This window comes from Trichechus manatus, unplaced genomic scaffold (assembly GCF_000243295.1).
Source record: "Trichechus manatus latirostris isolate Lorelei unplaced genomic scaffold, TriManLat1.0 scaffold00066, whole genome shotgun sequence".
Lineage (NCBI taxonomy): Eukaryota > Metazoa > Chordata > Mammalia > Sirenia > Trichechidae > Trichechus > Trichechus manatus.
In genome coordinates, this window is record NW_004444002.1 from 4131318 (window position 1) to 4151534 (window position 20217).

The window sequence follows — 20217 nt, forward strand, 5'->3', positions numbered from 1 at the left end:
TCAGCATCCTAGGCACGTATGCCTGCTAACGCTTTTTTTTTTTTTTTTTTTTACCAGAGTCATACTTCTTAGTAAATTACCTTTCATGTGCACGAAACCATTGGATTAGTGTATAAATACTGAATCACTGATGTGAAACTATGAGCAAAACACACCCTATATATAAACAAGAAATTCCTACCTGGGGTAACAAAAGCTATGTTTACATGACGCCAATACATCTGGACAATTTGGTAAAAAAAAGTTTTGCCAAAACAGGTTGTGTGGGAGAGAGGTTAAATTGACCAGCTGCTTTGATATCATGTAGACACAAGCAAATAGTGGCCATTCGGTTTGGTTACCACACCCACAGGGAAGCGTGGTTGACAGAATCCAGCCACCACACGCCAAAACACAGCACAACAACATGGCATTTACTCGAACAAGCAAGGAGGAATAATAAGGGAGGAGGGCAAATGGGTCCTGACTCTAGGAGATGGTTGCTGAGGACATTTTACACTTGTTTTTAAGTTTCCTATAACAGATCTGGAAAATGTGAAAGGGCTGGCAGTCTTTGGAAATGTGAGGTTCAGATACTGTTGCACCACCTTTTAAAATAGCCCGCAAGTTCTGCCAACAGTTAAATATGAAACTTCATGTCACAATAGATATAGAACCTGGGGTTCTTTCTATATATTTGAACATATGCATGGCTTGACAAATTTAAAGTGGTGCTTTCTGAAAACTTTTTTTTCATCCGTTTGAGTTCTACTTGTGTTATTTTGAATACTGCCACACAAGAACTAAAAATCTCTGTCATTTCTTAAAGAGTTTAAACAAACAATACTAAAATACCATCTTCCGTCACATTGAAAGGCAGTTGGATATGTTTTTCCTCCATATTTATATATACAGAGTTCTGATCTAGAAAACCAATACAATAAACCATTTTATGTTTTAAAAACAGGCAGTCTTTGGTGACGCAAAGGCAGAGATTTTTTTTGTTACCTCCTGCCTATTTCGCTCTGTCTCATAAAGTGAATATTGTTGGCACTGTCAGAAAGTTCTAAATACTGCTCAACAGACAAAACAAAATACCCATCATAACCTTGTACCCTCCCAGTGCTCAAAAGCTGCTGCTTTTCCCCCTCTGTCCATGCTCGAATACCCTCTTCCCCTTCTTGCAGCCTTCTTTGTTCCTTAGTCCAGGCCTGGGCCACAGCTCGAAGTCTGGCAATCTCCAACACGTGGTTCTTTTCCTCTTCGACAGTTGTCCCATACCGGATATTGAAGCACAGAGCTCCGTGCTGGAGCTGGATATCTGCAAATCGTCTAGTCCTTCCATTCAACACAGAAGTCATCTGAGATACAGTGACATTGACACCATTCTCCAAAATCCGCCTCCCCCCAGTGTTACCGATCAGCACCAGGTCTTCCTCCAGAGAGCCAAGCTTAATGAAGTAGTGAGTGTCCCTCCCCTCTATGGTAAAATGTAGGTTTTCCAGGTAACGAGCATTATTGAGAATAGCAGCAAGCCGCCTGCTATCTTCATTGGCTACTCCTATAATATCAGCTGTAACTATGCCATCCTTGATGGCAAATTTGATACCTTTTCCAAAAACAGAAGGGACAGCAGCAAACCTTGGTTGTTTCCCCCCTTCAAGGCACCGTCCGTCACTATACTGGGGAGTCATAGGAAGTTGGTCCAAGGAAATGAAATTCTTGAGCTGTTTCTGCAGCTCACACTGAATACCCAGGATAGTCTAGGAAAGAAAAGGCACAGTGCAAATGCAGCACAGAGTTAGGCACCTGCCATGTGCTTGGTGCTCAGGAAAAACAAAGGCTTGCAATGTTGCTTCCTTCTATCTTTAATTTACTGGTGACTCATTGAAAAACAGGTCACATTTGGAATCTTTCCATCAGGGATTTGAAAAGAAAAGACTAATAGGTGCCTTGATCACCTGGCATGTATTTCTTAATATCTCGATTGAGTTGAGCATGAGGAAATAGCTTCAAACTTGATATCAGAATCTCAGAGCTAGAAGGCACTTTAAGTTAACTGGGTCCAGCTTCCCCAAAGCACAGATATTTTATTTAACCCATTGAACTAACACTGACTATTGTTACTACTGTATGTAGAGTAATATGTTAGGTACAGTGAGGTATAAAGAGATGTATAAGGCATGGCTCTTGCCTTCAAGTAGCTTATGACCTTATACATGTCTATAACAAATCTGCAAGAAGTTCATTGATTTTTTTTTATGTGGACTTAAGTCACTGAATTGTACATGTAAAAGATGTTGAAATGATGAATTATTTTGTTATATATCTACTCACCACAATAAAAAATAATTAAAAGAAATCTTTTAGTATGGAAATTTTCAAACATACTAAAAAATAAAGAGAAGAGAATAATGATCCTCCACGTACCCATCACAAAGCTTCAGCAATTATCGACGTTTTGCTAAACTTGTTTTCTTTTCTAGAAGGACTTTTCATTACAAAGAGCATTTACATATTATATGTATTCTAAAAAACGGATAAGCCTGTCGCCTGTTTCAAATTTTCTTTCTCTTATAATTTTTTATACTCAAATATCAAGCCCTCCCATCGAAATTGCAGTTTTATTTTGTTAAAGCCAAATTTTTTCCCCAAACACAGATATTCCTATTTTTTTTTCAGTTAAAAATAATTTGTTATATGTTTCCATTTGTACCTCATACACCTGATGAAATCATCTGTTGAATCTTGAATGCTTTTGGTATTCCTTTTTCCAGACTTTATCCCGGGAGTATTTACTACTCTTGCTTCATTTCTCTTGTAGGTTCTCATATACTTTATCAGAATAATTTTAATTATTTTATCCCTACACTATTAATGCACTAACCCCTAAATTATTTTACAGTTGGAAATCGGATGTTTTCATGTTTCTTAGCGAACAATTTTCTTTACACAGATTCTATAATTGACCTTGGTAGCCCATTCCAGAATTTTTAAAGTTCCCTTTTCTTCTTGTTTATCTATCATAGCAGCCATCAAGTCACCTGTTAGTCTTTTCTTTTCCAAAAGCTCTGATTTCCTGATGCGTCATGGACGCTTTTGTCTACCTCCACATTAATCATGGTTATTCCAGTAAATATTCAAAAAGACTAAAATATAAGTAAGCAAATATGTGTCAATACCATTTCATGGTACTAGATGCTCTGCAGTTTCCAGCTTATTGTTTTTTTTTTTTTTTTTCAGCCAAATAGAGAAGGTAAAACTTTTACTAACCTTTCCAGGATCCCACTCTTGTGTTTTTGTTTGAAGTTGCAGAAGCTCATAAGTTAATTCCAAATTTTCTAATTCGGGTTTTGGAAATCCAGGTAGCACATTGTGTAACTGGAAACCAAATAGCTCCAACCAACTTCCAATATCTGTGAGACACAAGATGTAAAAAAAGAAAAAATTTAAAGCACATACTTTAAAATCTTTGTTGACAGCTTGAAAGCTGCTCTCCCCACTCTAAAACATATGATCTTTCCTGTACAGGGAAACCTTTCAATTTGTGGATAATCCCAGAGATAGGCTCACACTTTTGGACTAAAGCTCTCAATGTGGTAGTGGTACTCAGGCCACGTGGTCTGTGATATTAGATTTAATTGATGTGACATAATCCTGCATTTTTATTTTATGAAATTATTCATATAAGCTTTTAAGAGTGAAAAATATAAAGCAGAAACAACTGAAAAGGAAAGAAAAAATGTACTGGGATGCAAAAGCATCATGTTTTGTGCTAACTTGCAGTTTTGCTCACTCTAGAAAACTAAGGAAGACAGTGAATGCGCAATACCTTGCGGGTTAACTGGCAGGAAGAGGAAGCATATTTACAAAGGCATTGAGATTCTGTGATAAACACCACTGAGTTATCTCAAGTTTAAAGTTTTATATTGTTTAAATACCTGTGGTGTACTTTGCAACATCTTGAATTTTGCCAACTGGGTAGTTATTTTCAAAGGAGTAGAGGTTGAATGGCTTAGGGAGGAGGTTCAACTGTTTCCATATGTGATGATTAGGCGTTGTCCATCTACCAGCAACAACATCATAATCCCGTTGACCCAAGTGCACTAATTTTGTAAGGAAATCATAGAGTCCTCCATGAAAACCAATGATGACCTGAAAGTCAGGGTAAGTGTCATGATAGATATCTCCATAAGGAGTGTACAGTATCTCTTTTATCACCTGACCTCGGCTGCTGAACACAGCTAGTGGGGTGCCTGTATTATCACAGGCTACATAATATTCTTCCCCACTGCTTAACTCCATGGCAATAAGGTGGCCTTGGAGATCATAATACAGAGATGTAATCTCTGAGCTTGTGTGGTTGTACAAATGAGTAACTCTTATGGGGTTGGCAAGGTCTGCGTAAAAGAACTGCAGGTGCTGCCCTAGGCTGGACTTACTGGCGACACGTCGCCCAAGTCCATCATAGTAATACTGCACGGTCCAGCCAGAAACCTTATTGTAGGCTTTCTGCAGCAGACCATTAGAATTATATTCAAATATGTCATTCCCCCTCTGCCTCAGAAAGCCATCTTCATCCATTTTATACTGAATTTCTCCCAGTCTGGTGATGCGGTCTCGGAGGTCATATCGGAGAGGAGTAAGACGAGCACTATTCCCATGGCTTAAGAGGTTGATGTTTCCATTCAGATCATAACTATAACGCCACTGGGTTTTATCATTTACAGAAACGGTTTGAAGTTGCCCATCAGCATCGTATTCATAGAAGTATCTTGTGATATTGGCATCTACTCCTACTCTGATATCGCATATTACCATGCGGCCCATATTGTCATATTGAATTGTCATCCAATAGGCAATTGCCTTCAGGATTTCATATTGGACTTCGATAACTTGTCCATTAGCACTAAAGATCTTGGTGTGCTTCATCACTGTAGTAGTTATGACCTGATTTAAATCATAATTAATTACACTGAATTTTCCAAACTGTTCTGTTCTACCAGAAACATCAACATATCGGTACAGATCTATGGGCAAAGGGGTTTCATTTATCACAGCTTGCATGCTGGTGACGCGGAAGTTGTTGTAGCTGTAGTCAAACCGGGCATTCACAAGACCTTCTTCACTGAATCTGAAAATCTGGCGTCCAATAAGAGGCCCTGTAGGAACCAAAATAAAAATAAGAATGAGAACAAAGCTAGGTGATTAATCTTGAACAATTAGAAAGGTCTAGTGTTATTTATTATTGATGCTTTTACAGTCAAAATAAAATATTAGAGCTTGACCTCTGATATAACATCCGGGCATATCATCTCATAGATATATATTCTCATAGCAGTGGTCAGCAAATACGGCAATTAAAAAATACTATATAGTGCAGATATACAATAATTTAATTATAGAAGCTATAAAAGTAATAACCCATCCAGTAGCCTGTGGTGATGAACCTAAGATTATAAACACGCTTTCTTAACTATAATCACTGGAAAAAAAATGCTTTCATTTCTTTTAACCCGAGCTACAAGGTCAGAGGGTCAGGTTTTGACAAAGTCCAGTGTTAAAGTAACCGGATTGGGGTGTTTTATAAACACAAAAGATGAAATGCATTCAAAAGTTCTGACTTTTGATGCTATTTGTCATCAGCTGAGGCTTATAGAGGTTACATAGGGCTTGAGCTAGTTTCAATGAGATTCATATCTTGCACCTGCATCTTTGGGACGATGTGGTGGTGGGTAGGAACAGGAGTACAGTTAAACTAGGCACGTAGATTTCAATCTTCTTGAGAGCTGGGAGAGAGATACCTGTTTTTAAGGAACCAGCTTTCGTGCAGCCTCTAATACCTGTTTTTGAATTTTCAATGGAAGATAATTTGATAACTAAAGAGAAAGTTTGTTGAATTGAATGTCTATAGGTTAATGTCTTTATCTCAGACTGGTCAGCAAAAATTTCAGAAGGAAATACTGTTATTGTATACATCACCACTTTTCCCCCACAAACCTGTTTGCCTGTATCTGATTGTGCAAATGAATCCATCATGCATCAGATGTATTGTCTTAATCACTCCAGAAGATTCTTCGTAAGTTAGTGTGACTTGAGTGGTATCATAGAGAATTTCAGATAGCCTTGCTTGCTTGGTGTACTTGTATAAAACTCTGCGTCCTGTCCCCAGATGCAGGGTCTGTAGCAGCCTGCCATCTCGACTATAGTCTTGGATGAAAGAAGTGCTACTGTCTGGTGGGGTGTAAATGTTCCGGTAGTAACCCACGGAAAGCATGGTTTGTAAGCTGTGGCGCACCATACTAGGCATGGTGACTGAGAGCAGACAATCTGATTGGTCATACTCAAAGATGTAACGTCGCTGGCTGTGTAAGAGGAGCATCACAGACTGAAATGAGACAAAAGCAAAACAGCATAATATGCACCACTGAGTTTGAGGAGATTTAAAGAAAATACACCTTTATCCATTCAACACAAATTTATTGAGCACCTACTATGTGCCAGGCACTGTGGTGGACCCTTGTGAACACAGGAGTGCACAAGATGGTGTCTATTCTCATGGAATTTCCAGTTTAATGGAAGAGAAAGACAAGTAACCAAACAATTATAATACAGTGTGATATGTGTTATGTCAGGAGCAGTACAAGGTGCTTATGGGAGGTGGAAGAGCACCTAACACAGATGTAAGGGGTCAAGGGAGGCTTCCTGGAGAAAGTGGCATCTGACTTGACACCTAAAGGATGACTGGGGGCTGGCCAGGTGAACACAGGGAGGGTGTGGGGTGGGGAAGTAGGAGGGAGTGGGGGGCATTGGTGGTTCAGTGGTAGAATTTTTGCCTTCCATGTGGGAGACTGGGGTTTCATTCCCAGAAAATGGACCTCATGCACAGCCACCACCCATCTGTCAGTGGAGGCTTGCGTGTTGCTATGACGCTGAACAAGTTACAGTGGAGCTTCCAGAGTAAGATGGACTAGGAACAAAGTCCTGGTGATCTACTTCTGAAAAGCAGTCAGTGAAAACCGTACAGATCACAACTGTCTGATCCCGTTATGCATGAGGTCACAACGAGGTGGGCGCCGACTCAACGGAAGCTAACAATAACAAAAACTCCTCGCAGAGGGTACGGCATTGTGAAGGCCTGGATATGAAAAAGAACGTGGCCTTTTCAGACAATGAGAAGAATTTTGTGTGACCAGAGCATGAGTGTGTTGTAGGGGGTGGAGTATTGGAGAATGGCAAGAGATAAGGTCAATTAGGTAGGCAGAGTCCAGCTCATGCTGGGCTTCCTAAGCCATGTTAAAGAGTTTGGACTTCAACATGTTGGCAGTAGGGAGCCATTTAAGCAATTTAGGGAGAGGGTGCTTGCAGAGTAGAGAGAAACAATCAAGTCTATTATTTTAGAAAGGTCACTGTTGTTTCAGTGCAGAGATGGAGTGAAGGGAGGTAAATTGGGCGGGGGGGGGCAGGGTATATTAACTTATAGTGACTGAAAGATAGTTATTGACTTCATGTAGTAAATGTATTTCTGAAAAGTTGTACATAAAATATTATTACAGTAAGCCCCTGGGTAACAAATGTCCGACCTACAGACAACTTGTACTTGCCCTTTAATGTTATGTACCTTTGCCCTCACTTTGAAAGGATTGAACCAACCCCTAGTTGCAACAAAGTCTTCATCACAATCACTTTCACTTGCTGCACGTGCAGCTTTTAAATCACTGAAAAGCCTTCGAGCCTGTTCTCCTGTTCAAGAACTGAGCCTGTTCTCCTGTTCAAGAACCGTATGCACCTGTTCTGAGACACACTTGGGACCTGATCTCGTTCGTAACCTGGGGACTGCCTGTATTATTTTGCAATTCATGTTTTAACTATATTAGGGGAACATGTCATTAAAAGTGAAGAATTAAACTGATTTGTATTTCTTTCAGAAATAGTTATTTATTGAGGTATAATGCCTTGCATGTAATTAATAGGTGTTTCATAAATACTGGTTGATCTTATTTTAACTTTAAATATAAACATAAAAGGAGCAGTGTTTTAGGGAGGACTTAATCCTGTTTCTAATTGACTAGGACTTAAATCTCACCTCTTAAGAAAAATAAAATTCTCTCACCCTTGGAGATTCTGAGACGCCACCCTGGAGGGGAGTGGTGCTTTACCCCTTCCCTCTTAAGAATTATCAAGCAAAATGATTTGGTCAAGCTTTATTTTCTGAAGTTTATGGTATGAAAACAATAGGTATGTTTTCATTTTCTAAAAGGAAATTATAGAAATATTTATAAATGTGAATTACGTAAACATGCATAAAGTACATTTAAATCTTCTAAACATAAAGTATAGTCTAATATTGAATATGCTTTTTGAAATGGCATATCCTCCCCACCCTTATGAGAATTATTGATTTTTGAATAGCATGTCAGTATTATGAAGTCAAAGTCAGTGGTTATTTGCTTGTTCTTTCTTTCTTTTCCACCAAGCACTATGCCTGGAGATACAGAGTTTTGTGGGGCGACCTCGTGAACTCATCACCTGTGGACAATCTGCAACTCGGCACAGCCTGCAGTTCCACAGTTTTGACCTCTGAAAACCCTGCACAACAAAGGGCGGGGACTTGGAAATCCTGCGTGGGCATAGACACACAAAGGGAACACTTCCTCCCTTAACCAAGGCAGACCAAAACCAACCCGTCAGGGAATTTCCCTATGAATGGGGCAGCAGGTGGGAGGGGGCAGGGGTGGAGAGGCTTTATATAGGAATAGGGGAAATATGCCTTTGCATTATCTCTAAGCTGAAAGTCAGGTTTTTCAGCTCTTCTCCATTGTCTTGTCAATGTGCTACAAACAAATGACATCTGTCACCTGTGACACGGGCCAGGGACCTTGACCATATGGCCGCCATACATTATCTAGTGCCAGCCATGCCTTTTCCAGTCACTGTACCAGCTTTGCCAAACATTTATAGCATATCATTATTGTATTCTCTTCCCAGTTCTCGTCCTCCAGCCTGCAGTAAGCCACTGCCTGAACCCCTTTCCTAAGCGTGCTGATGCTGCGCTGTCTCTAAAGCCGCCTGGCCAGTTTAAACCTTTCTGCCAATGGCAAGAACATGGATGACGTGCTGTCAGAATACTATTTTGCCCTCATTTGGCTGTTCTTTTGCTTTGGGTAGGCATCATTATCAGTTTGTTTAAAAGCAATGTTTTTGAGTCCAGCCAGTGTCCACAGTGCTGCTACAGGATAAAAGGCCGTTTCTTATTAGTCCAAAGAATAGAGTGGGAGACTTTTTACTTATAAAAAATTGATTGTGAGATCCTAAAAGAGATCTCTGTAAAGAAAACAAAAAGAACAATCATGGCTGTATACTCATTTGAACAAGAATAGGTACGTAACCATTAGTAGAAATTTGAAAAGTTAAAGCATTCAAATGACCTCCAGATGGCAGTGTTGGACCACATGGAAGTTCCAGCCAAAAACTGCATTCTCTCTAGGCGGCCTTTGAAAACTTCAGCCCCAAAGAGGCAATTTCGTGCAAACGTATCAGACGAAAGCATCTTATTAAATGATTATAAAATATATTTAAATGCATTTTAAAAATGAAGTTCTTAAGAACGATTTTAGGAAACTGAAAGATTTACATTTACTGCAAGACAAAATTTTAGCCCCACAAGTCTTCAAAGTATAATTAACTCAGAGAAGTCTCATAAATCAAGATAGAGAATTAATGAGCACATAGAGAAAATTTAAGAAACAATAATTGATTTTTTTTAATAGAGAAGAGATCATTTAAGCAACCGCAGCCATTACCCAAATAATTATTTTTCTCTTAATGGCTACAAACCATTGTGCAGGAAAGTAATATGCATAACTTTCACTTACTCTAGAGGAAATCAAACTATTTTTACAAAGTGAGCGCTGTACGGTGAAAAATCTGCTGTTGCTTTTTTAGTAATGTCCTGATATAGGTATGCAAGCAAGTTTACAGAGGTAATGCCGAAGTATTTTTTGGAGTATAAAAAGAGATACACATTTTAAAGTTTGAGAATTCTTTAAAATACATTGCACGAGCCAGTCTCTTTGTCACCACTCTGCTCCAGTCACAGGAAAAGAATGTGCCAGCAGAGGACTGGGGGGAAAACAGGGAGACCCAGAACCTCATAAAATCACTGGAAAAGTTACATGTATATTGGATTTGGGTAAATTCAATCTTCTTTCTCCTTTTTTCTAGAATCGCAATTTCAAAGATGCTTTAATCTCCTTCCTTTTTGCCTTTTTTTCTATTTCTCTCTCTCTTTTTCCTTCCTTTTTTCCTTTTTTGATTTATCTTCAAGTGGATGCAAGTTCTAGCATTTAAGTTTTCTACCTGTAAATAAATATTTAAATGGAAAGAAACTAGCTTTTATTGAATGACTAGATGAGCTGGGCACTTTATATCAAGTTATTTCATTTAATCATCACATTTATCCAGTGAATTAGTTATCACTGGTAATAATAATGTTAATAAAATAAATCTTGTGATAGCTGATTTTTATAAAGAACCATTCCATAATTATGTGTTTGGTAGGTTCTTGAGTTTTATGTAATAGGCTTGCTTAAGTAGTCATGAGCTACCATTTTAGTTAGAGAACAAATTAAGCATGAAATCAAGAAAGGGACAAAAGTCAACCACAAGGCACCAATGATTTGGCTTGTCTACTGGTCAGTAAATTAGTCTTTGGAAATCACTAGGGCTTTTCCCAGTAAATTAACTATTCTGGGTCAATAAGTCATATTTCTGCCCACTGCAGACATGGACAGTCTCACAGAGGTTTTTTTTTTTTAAAGAATTATTGCCAACTAAGTTTCTATAGCTAAGAGAACTCATGTGAAGTTTGCATCACATTGATTCTTTTGACTGCTCAAGTTAGCCTGATGAAATAATCAGTTAATTTCGAAAAGAAAAACAATAAAATTGGTTAATTGGGGTGAGACCAAAACAAAACAAAACAAAACAAAGCAAAAAAACACCAAACCCGTTGCTGTCAAGTCAATTCCGACTCATAGCAACCCTATAGGACAGAGTAGAGCTGCCCCCATAGGGTTTCCAAGGAGTGCCTGGTGGATTCGAACTGCCGACCTCTTGGTTAGCAGCCGTAGCTCTTAACCACTATGCCACCAGGGTTTCCTAATTGGGGTCAGAGAAGAGGCTAAATAATTCCACGCAGGGCTGAGACTTCAGTTTTCTTTTCAATAGGCTCTTTTGTTATTGTACAGAGAACCTAAAGGGAAAGCCTTATGAGACCTAGATCTTAAGCTGCCTATAGCCAGTTAGCTCAATTGGTCAGGCTGTGGTGCTAATGAGGTTGGGGTTGTGAGTTCAAAGCCATGTAGTCTCCTCAGGAGTGCTGGCTACTTTACTAGTCACATGGAGGACCTGTGGAAGCATCAGTGCAAAATTATCCATATTCCTGAAAAAATAACTCAGAGCCAATATTCTACTAATGATCAGTGGCATCCTTTCTTCATATAAAGCTCATCATTATATACCTTAAGAGACATTTGGCTTGTATATACATAGCACCAAATACTTGGATTCAGTTAATGTTGTACCAAGTTTGGCTCTTTGTAGACATTAGTTATAGGCTTTCATCGATTGTTCTTGTCATCAAAATTAAAAATAGGAAAGACCACCATATCAACCACCATATTAGATTATATTAAATTCATACTTTCCCAGTATACAGTATAGATTATAGATCTGATTGATTTCTCTAGCAGAAAAGGACACAGGATGGATACTGCAGAGGACCACTATGTCCTCTGAAGGTTAACATCGTTTGCGAACTCCCTCCTTTTGCCTTGACCCCCAAGTGCAGTTCCACTTTATCTCCTAGGCAGTTCTAACTTGGTAAATTCCCCAGCGACTGACTCTGGGAAATAGTGAAATATATTTTTATAATGACATACAACCACTGTCACACTGTTTTTTTTTTTTTAACTGTGGGAGGTATATCACAAAGGCTTGGCATCATTCAACGCAACTAGTGAAATTTTGCCACATGAGCTCCTATGACTTTTCTAAGAACTTCTAGGGGTTACCTTGCACTGATTACCCTTGAATCCTCAACGGAAAACATTTTTACAAGGTTCCCAGAAATTAATCAGGACTGATGAATTCAGTTGAATAGATAGGTTTGGGAAACAAGAGGCATTATCTCAGGAGATCAGACATTGAGATGGCAGAGAGAGATCAATTTCTGTTGTTGCCCTCTGGTACTGATCTGGCCAGAAAGCATTTTGCTGTGTAGGGGCTGCTGTCTGATAAATGGTTCCTGGGGTGGGATCAGAATCCTTTTCTATTCCTACCAGACACAGGCCATGAGCTCCCATTAGAGATGCTACTAGAGACTCACTGCACACAAGAGACTATTATTACCAATGAGGCCCCACTGTCACCACTGCCTTAGGCCAATTACTTTTGAAAATCAGTCCTCAAATGTATTCTCCTAAAATTTCACTGACTATCCTAACAAAATTAGAATTCCTTATCCTCCCGGTAAGAGTCTCTTTACCAGAGCTAAAATACATTAACACACAATTTATAATTTTCTAGCTATTTTACCTCAGTATGAGCTTTCATAATAATAAAGATACCTTTTCAAGAGCATGAACAAATATGCTCAAATGAGGAGAAAGCTAAGCCATTATCCTCACTTCAGTTTGAAAAAGTACCTGGTAGAGTGTGGGACTGGGGAAAGTTTTCAGCTGAAAAACAGCTTATCCTTAAGGGTGCAACATTTTTTTTTTTTTTGTTACTTTTACAGAGCAGGACAACCAGAGTACAGACTTTTCTCCTGCAAGTCCTTGGCAAGGTGGATAATGATTTTCAAGATTCTCATTCAGAAACTCAAAACCAGTTTGTTTGTTTCTCTTCTTCCTATGTAGTTACCTTTTCTAAGTAGGTATAGCTCCAAATCTTCCCATCAGCCCAAGTTCTTGAAATTATTTTTCCACTCTGGTCATATTCCATTTTTTCATTCCAGGTCCCTCTTTGAATAAACGTCACCAATCCTGAAGGTGAATATGTGATGTTCACTTCATTATATCTGCTTACAGGAGACCACAGAATGGGCCGCCCTGTCTGGTCATAAAGAATTCGAAGGGTGAATTTCCGATGGTCATCATAGATCTTTCCTGTGTGGGTTATATGATCAAAATCTATGGAGAGCAGGTTTCTGTTATGGGCCTAGAGAAAAAGAGATACAAAATACATTTTAAGCACTGCCTTCGTTCCCCTCACAATTACAAAGTCTTTCCTGATTCTCCAACAATGGGATGTCTCTTACTCTGAATCTCCATGGGTTCATACTCAAGAGATGACACTTATCTTTCTTCCCCCACCAGACTGTAAGCTCCTAGAGGGTTGGGGCTATGTCTTAATTCCTGGTACAGTACCTGGCATACTCTAGAGATCCTCGACATACAGCTGGTTTTTTTTTTCTAACTCAAGCCTAAAGTGCACTACCACAGTTTTCAGTAATTATTCCATACCGTACCCGTTGCCATTATGTTGATTCTGACTCATGGCGACCCCATGTGTGTCAGAGTAGGGCTGTGCTCCATAGGGTTTTTCACAGGATGATTTTTCAGAATTAGATCACCCCTTTCTTCTGAGGCATCTTTGGGTGGACTCTAACCACCAGCCTTTTGGACAGCAGCCGAGTGTGCTAACCATTTGCACCACCCAGGGACTCCTTTCAATAATTATGTGATCTCAGTTTACTTGAGCCCAGTGCCTACTAAGGAGTGGAGCTTCCTTCTCACTTTCTACCAGTGAGTGGCCAGAACACAGAATGATGACTTGTTTATGTGATTAGAAATCGGAAAAAAGGGAATACATTGGGCTCTCTCTAATTTGCACAGAGACGCCCTTCTTTGGCTTCCTTGTTCATCTGGGCTTGGAGTTTTACGACTTCACATCTATCACTGGGGAACTCAGGTTGTTCCCTAGTTATGGAACCCCACCTAGCAAAATCTTCATGGAGGCCAGTAGGTAAACATAGTAGGTGTTGGTAGGTCCTCCAGCATTTGCAAGGGTGGCACTAAATGAGGTGAAAGCATGGAGTTAAATTGGGATTCCATGTTTAGAAACAATTAGTAGTTTGGCTTGGTTCTAGTTCTAGGCTTCTGCTACTGCATGCCAGGATTCCTTCTGTGCCCCTCAAAACCTACCAGTTGTCCTAGGGTCCAAACAAGATAATCAAATGACTAAATGACTTAGTCAAAAAGTTTGAAAATCAGCAAGAAAACAAATTTTACTGAGTTTTCAAAGCAATTGGCCAACTAACTTGATTTTATCCACTTTTCAGTTAGTAGTGTCAATATTTGGCAGAAGCACCAGTAACAGTGCAACTGCTTAGGCAGTTCAATACTCAATGGTTATTTTGTGTTCCAGATAAAAAGCTGGTTTTGATTTTATCACTAAGGGTGTTTGATCCCTGCTGGAAGGTATGCTGATGAAGGCTCTATGGAAGAGGGAAGGGATAGATGGAGGGCCAAGGGGAAGAGTTTAAATTTTTAAAAATGGAGTCCAAGTTAAAAATCCTGGTTTGGAAAGAGTTTATATCTTAGTGGCCAGGATGACTGCAAAAGTAACATTCTCACATCAGACTCTGGTCTTCTCTTGCTCAGTAATCTTGCACACTTTGCTTTTTAAAATAATCTTTTTCCCCCGGTTATAAAAGTTGTACTTTTTATTGCAGAAAAATGGGAAGATTTAGAAATATACAAAGAAAATAATTACCTGTAACCCCACCCTCCAGTGAGAATCATTATTAACATTCTGCTGCATTTCATTCCATTCTTTCTTACTTTGTTGCATAGCCTATGCCCATGCAGAAGTCCTGGGTAGGACAAATGGTTAACATGCTTGGCAGCCAATCAAAAAGCTGGCGGTTCGAGTCCGCCCAGAGATGCCTCAAAAGAAGTGCTTGATCTACTTCTGAAAAACCCAACAAAACCAAGCCATTGAAAGCCCTATGGAGCACAGTTAAATTTGACACACATGAGGTTGCCATGAGTCAGAGTCGATTCAACAGCAACTGGTTATGCCCATACATTTAAAAAATATAACCGGGATTGTGTTTAAAGTGTTGTGTACTACTTTTTCAGCTAATGTTTTATCTTGAGCATTCTTTATTAAATATTCTTAAAGTGTAGCTTTTAGTGGTTGCAGAGTATCTATTACATGATAAACATTTATTATCCATTCCCCAGTTGTTGAAGTTAGGGTTTTTGTTTTCCATTTTTCTCTCATATCTCATATTTTGTTGAGCATTCATATAAATAAATATTTCCTTAATACAGAACCTTATAGGTGGAATTACTGGGTCAAATGATAAGAACATATTAAAGACTCCTGATGCAACTTGAGAGATTACTGTATAGCACACAAAGGTTATACAAATTTATACTCCCATTAACTAGTAATGGGAGAGTACCCATCTCATTACATCCTTACTAGCATTGCGTATTATCACTGTTAGTAAACTTTTGCAAATACGAGAGTGAGAAAATGGTACGTTACTATAGTTTTTAAATTTGCATTTAATTGATTACTAGTGAGACTGAATCCTTTTTAATATTTATTGGCCACATATATGCGTTCTCTCTGTCACTTGTCTGTCAGTTTGTCATATTATGGTGGCTTGCATGTTGCTGTGATGCAACTGCTCACATGACAGTTCAAGTTGAAGTCGAAGAAAATTAAAACAAGTTCATGAGAACCAACGTATGACCTTGAGTATTCTCACCTGAATTTGGAGACCATCTCAAGAATAGGTTTGACGCATTGAACACTAATGACCGAAGACCAGACGAGCTGTGGGAAGACATCAAGGACATCATACATGAAGAAAGCAAAAGGTCATTAAAAAGACAGGGAAGAAATAAAAGATCAAAATGGATGTCAGAAGAGACTCTGAAACTTGCTCTTGAACATAGAGTAGCTAAAGTGAATGCAAGAATTCGTGAAGTAAAAGAGCTGAACAGAAGATTTCAAAGTAGTATAATGACATGTGCAAAGACCTGGAGTTAGAAAACCAAAAGGGAAGAATACGCTCGGCATTTCTCAAGCCGAAAGAACTAAAGAAAAAAGTTAGGTCTTGAGATGCAGTACTGAAGGATTCTATGGGTAAAATATTGAACGATCCAGAAAGCATCAAAAGAAGATGGAAGGAATACACAGAGTCACTGTACCAAAAAGAATTGGTCGACGTTCAAGCATTTCAGGAGATAGCATGTTATCAAGAGCTGATGATATTAAAGGAAGAAGTCCAAGCTGCACTAAAGGCATTGGTGAAAAACAAGGCTTCAGGAATTGACAGAATACCAGTTGAGGTATTTCAACAAATGGATGCAGCACTGGAAGTGCTCACTTGTCTATGCCAAGAAATTTGGAAGATAGCTACGTGGTCAACTGACTGGAAGAGATCCATATTCATTCTCATTCCAAAGAAAGGTGACCCAATAGAATGCGGAAATTATTGAACAATATCACATGCAAGTAAAATTTTGCTGAAGATCATTCAAAAGCGGCTGCAGCAGTTCATCAACAGAGAACTGCCAGAAATTCAAGCTGGATTCAGAAGAGGATGTGAATGTCAGACGGATCTTGGCTAAAAGCAGAGAATACCAGAGAGATGTTTACCCATGTTTTATTGACTATGCAAAGCCATTTGACTGTGTGGATCACAACAAATTATGGATAATATTGCAAAGAATGGGAATTTCAGAACACTTAATTGTGCTCATACATAACCTGTATGTAGATCAAAAGGCAGTTATTTGAACAGAACAAGGGGACATTGTGTGGCTTAAAATCAGCAAAGGTGTGCGTCAGAGGTGTATCCTTTCACCATACTTATCAGTCTGTATGCTGAGCAAATAATCTGAGAAGCTGGACTATATGAAGAACGGGGCATTAGGATTGAAGGAAGACTCATTAACAACTGCGTTATGCGAACGATACAACCTTGCTTGCTGCAAGTGAAGAGGACTTGAAGCACTTACTGATGAAGATCAAAGACCACAGCCTTCAGCATGGATTACACCTCAACATAAAGAAAACAAAAATCCTCACAACTGGGCCAATAAGCAACATCATGATAAACGGAGAAAAGACTGAAGTTATCAAGAATTTCATTTTACTTGGATCTACAATCAACACCCATGGAAGCAGCAGTCAAGAAATCAAAAGACACATTGCATTGGGCAAATCAGCTGCAAAAGACCTCTTTAAAGTGTTAAAAAGCAAAGATGAGGACTAAGGGGCACCTGACCCAAGCCATGGTGTTTCCAAGCTCCTCAAATGCATGATAAAGCTGGACGATGAATGAGGAAGACCTAAGAAGAACTGATGCATTTGAATTATGGTGTTCGCTAAGAATAGTGACTATACCATGCGCTGCCAGAAGAATGAACACGTTTGTCTTCGAAGAAGTACAGCCAGAATGCTCCTTAGATGCGAGGATGGTGATACTTCATCTCAAGTACTTTGGACATGTTATCAGGAGGGAACGAGTCCCTGGAGAAAGACATCATGCTTGGTAAGTAGGGGGTCAGTGAAAAAGAGGAAGACCTTCAATGAGATGGACTGACACAGTGGCTTGAACAGTGGGCTCAAACAAAGCATCAATTGTGAGGATGGCACAGGGCTGGTCAGTGTTTCTTTCTGTTGTACATAGGGTCGCTGTGAGTTGGAACTGATTAGATGGCACCTAACAACATAACAGCAATGTCTTCTATGTATTATCAGCTCATGATGTTTGCCTAATTTTCTATGAGGCATGGTACTTTGCTTTTAAAACCTTTGCTTTCAGTGTCTTCATTAGCCAGGTGGGGCTAATGATATTTGCCTTAATGTTGAGCTTCTGCAAAAAAGGACCAGTCAAATGTTCTGTGCCATGCATACTACCCAGAGACTAATGTCTTAGTTTCCTAGGGGCTGTTGTAACAGAAATACCACAAGTGGGTGGCTTTAAAGAACAGAAATTTATTTTGTCACAGTTCAGGAGGCTAGAGGTCCAAATTCAGGGTGTGGCTCTAGGGAGAGGTCCTTCCTTCTCGATCTCACCTTCTAGTAGCTGCCAACAACCCTTTGCATTCCAGGGCGTGTAGATGCATCTGTCTCTCTAGTCTCTCTTCCTCTTCTCCCTGTGTGTGTCTTTGTGTCTGTTTGCTCTTTTTATAACTCAGAAGTGATTAGGTTTAGGACCCACCCTACACTGTTACGGTCTCATTAACATATCAAGAGAAAAACCTCTATTTCCAAACAAGGTCATATTTACAGGTGCAAGGGTTAGGATTTCAGCACATATTTTTTGGGGACACAATTCAATCCATACCAAATAGTGATTAAAAAAAAAAACCAAACCCATTGCCACTGAGTCAATTCCGACTCACAGTGACCCTACAGGACAGAGTAGAACTGCCCCCATAGAGTTTCCAAGGAGCACCTTGTGGATTTGAACTGCCGACCTTTTGGTTAGCAGCTGTAGCATTTAACAACTATGCCACCAGTGATTAGATACTCAAAATATTTGGGGGAAGCACTGTTAGTCTCAGGGACAAGTTTAAGTCAGAGAACAGAGCCACAGATTGGGAACCAGGACTCTTTAAACCATCTGTAGCCAATGCGTGCGGTGTTGTAATGCATAAATGTACACGAACCTGTTGTTATCACCTAAAAGGCGATAGAGAGGTACATATTTCCTGTCTTTTGATACGCAGGGCTTGGAAACCTATAAGGAACCAGGTGTTCTTTCTTCAACTACCTTTCCTGTGGTTTTATAGCCACGTATCTCCAACTGTAATACCATTCATTTACAATAGCTGTAAAATATCCATGTACTCCTGGAGACGGTTGTAACAGTTACAATTTATGTTATAATGATAGTTAAAGAGCCAAAGTAACAAGTGATTTCCAGTTCAACTAAATTTGTGGTTTTACTTGTCTGATAGGTTAAGTTTACTGCTCAAGAACACATTTCTTAATAAAGTCATTACAGGTACACAAGCAGGGATCACTGTTAAAAATCCACTACAAAGCAAGCAGAGCAAAACTATGCCTAATGTTCTTTCTCTGCCTGCCAAGACTTCAGCAACGGTGCTTCTCTGGGTCTGGATCATGTACCCTGATATTCAGGTGCTGCTGAAACACTAGTTTCAAAATCAGGTTTGGGAGTTAATACAAAATCTGGCTAAAAGCTGAAAGGTGCTGAAGGAATCGAAGATGCGCCAGATTTCACCTGAATCTCTCATGGAAGCCGCGTGTGAGGCAGGCTGGAAAGGCGAATGCTTTGCCAGGTGAGCTCTCCACTCCCTTTCTCAGGGCTTTGAGTTCTTATGAGTCTTCGGCCAGTACGGCAGGAATGAGAACTAGGCTGAACACCACTGACTGTTGGGGTCACGAGCAAGGTTAGGAAACTCCACATTTATACAAGTACTTGCTTGCCTGAAAGACAATAGCCCTTGACCTCAGTATGGGCTATCAATCCTTATTTCCAGTCTCCTTCCAAACCGTCTATACCAACTTTCCCCTGGAAAGGAGAGGGGCAAAGAAAGGTCTGAAATTTGGGAATAGCCTCTGTTACGGATTGAATTGTGTCCCCCCAAAATATGTGTTGGAATCCTAAACCCTATACCTGTGGATGTAATCCCATTTGGGAATAGAGTTTTCTTTGTCATGCTAATGAAGCCGTATCAGTATAAGGCGTGTCTTAAACCTAAACAATTTTGAGATATAAAAGGAGATTAGACACAGAAGCAAGGAAGCACGAATAGGGGGAAGATAGATGCCACATGGAGATCTCCAAGGAATGCCGAGAAGAACGCTAGAGAAGCTGAGACAAGGATTTCCCCCCAGAGTGGACAAAGACAGCCTTTCCCTAGAGCCAGCACCCTGAATTTGGGACTTCATGCCTCCTAAACTGTGAGAAAAATAAATGTCTGTTTGTTAAGGCCAACCATCTGTGGTATTTCTGTTACAGCAGCACTAGATAACTAAGACAGCCCCAAGATGGGAAGGGTTTCTTTGGGCAGGTCTCACATTGAACAAGACCTTTGAGGCTGGTAACTGATGAGCTGTATGTTGTGGTAAGAAAGCTGAGCTTGGCTTTTGTTTTAAATAGGGGAAGATGTATCTATGCTCTAATTTATCCTTTGGTTTCCCTTAGTTTTTTTTTTTTTTTTTTTTGAATAAAAA

General features: G+C 39.5%; 1 protein-coding gene across 3 annotated transcripts in view; it reads right to left on the bottom strand.

Annotated features, from left to right (window-relative positions):
- Positions 1-700: 700 nt before the first annotated feature.
- The window catches only part of TENM1 (teneurin transmembrane protein 1), a 609234-nt gene continuing 589717 nt past the window's right edge, over positions 701-20217 (bottom strand). For all 3 annotated transcript variants that reach the window (XM_004379594.2, XM_012556473.2, XM_004379593.2), the window contains 5 exons: positions 12904-13200; positions 5980-6367; positions 3921-5141; positions 3253-3395; positions 701-1742 (listed from right to left, as the gene is read on the bottom strand). In XM_004379594.2, coding sequence (XP_004379651.1) covers positions 984-1742; positions 3253-3395; positions 3921-5141; positions 5980-6367; positions 12904-13200 — 2808 coding nt within the window. In that variant the 3' untranslated portion in view covers positions 701-983. The remainder of the gene's footprint in view (positions 1743-3252; positions 3396-3920; positions 5142-5979; positions 6368-12903; positions 13201-20217) is intronic.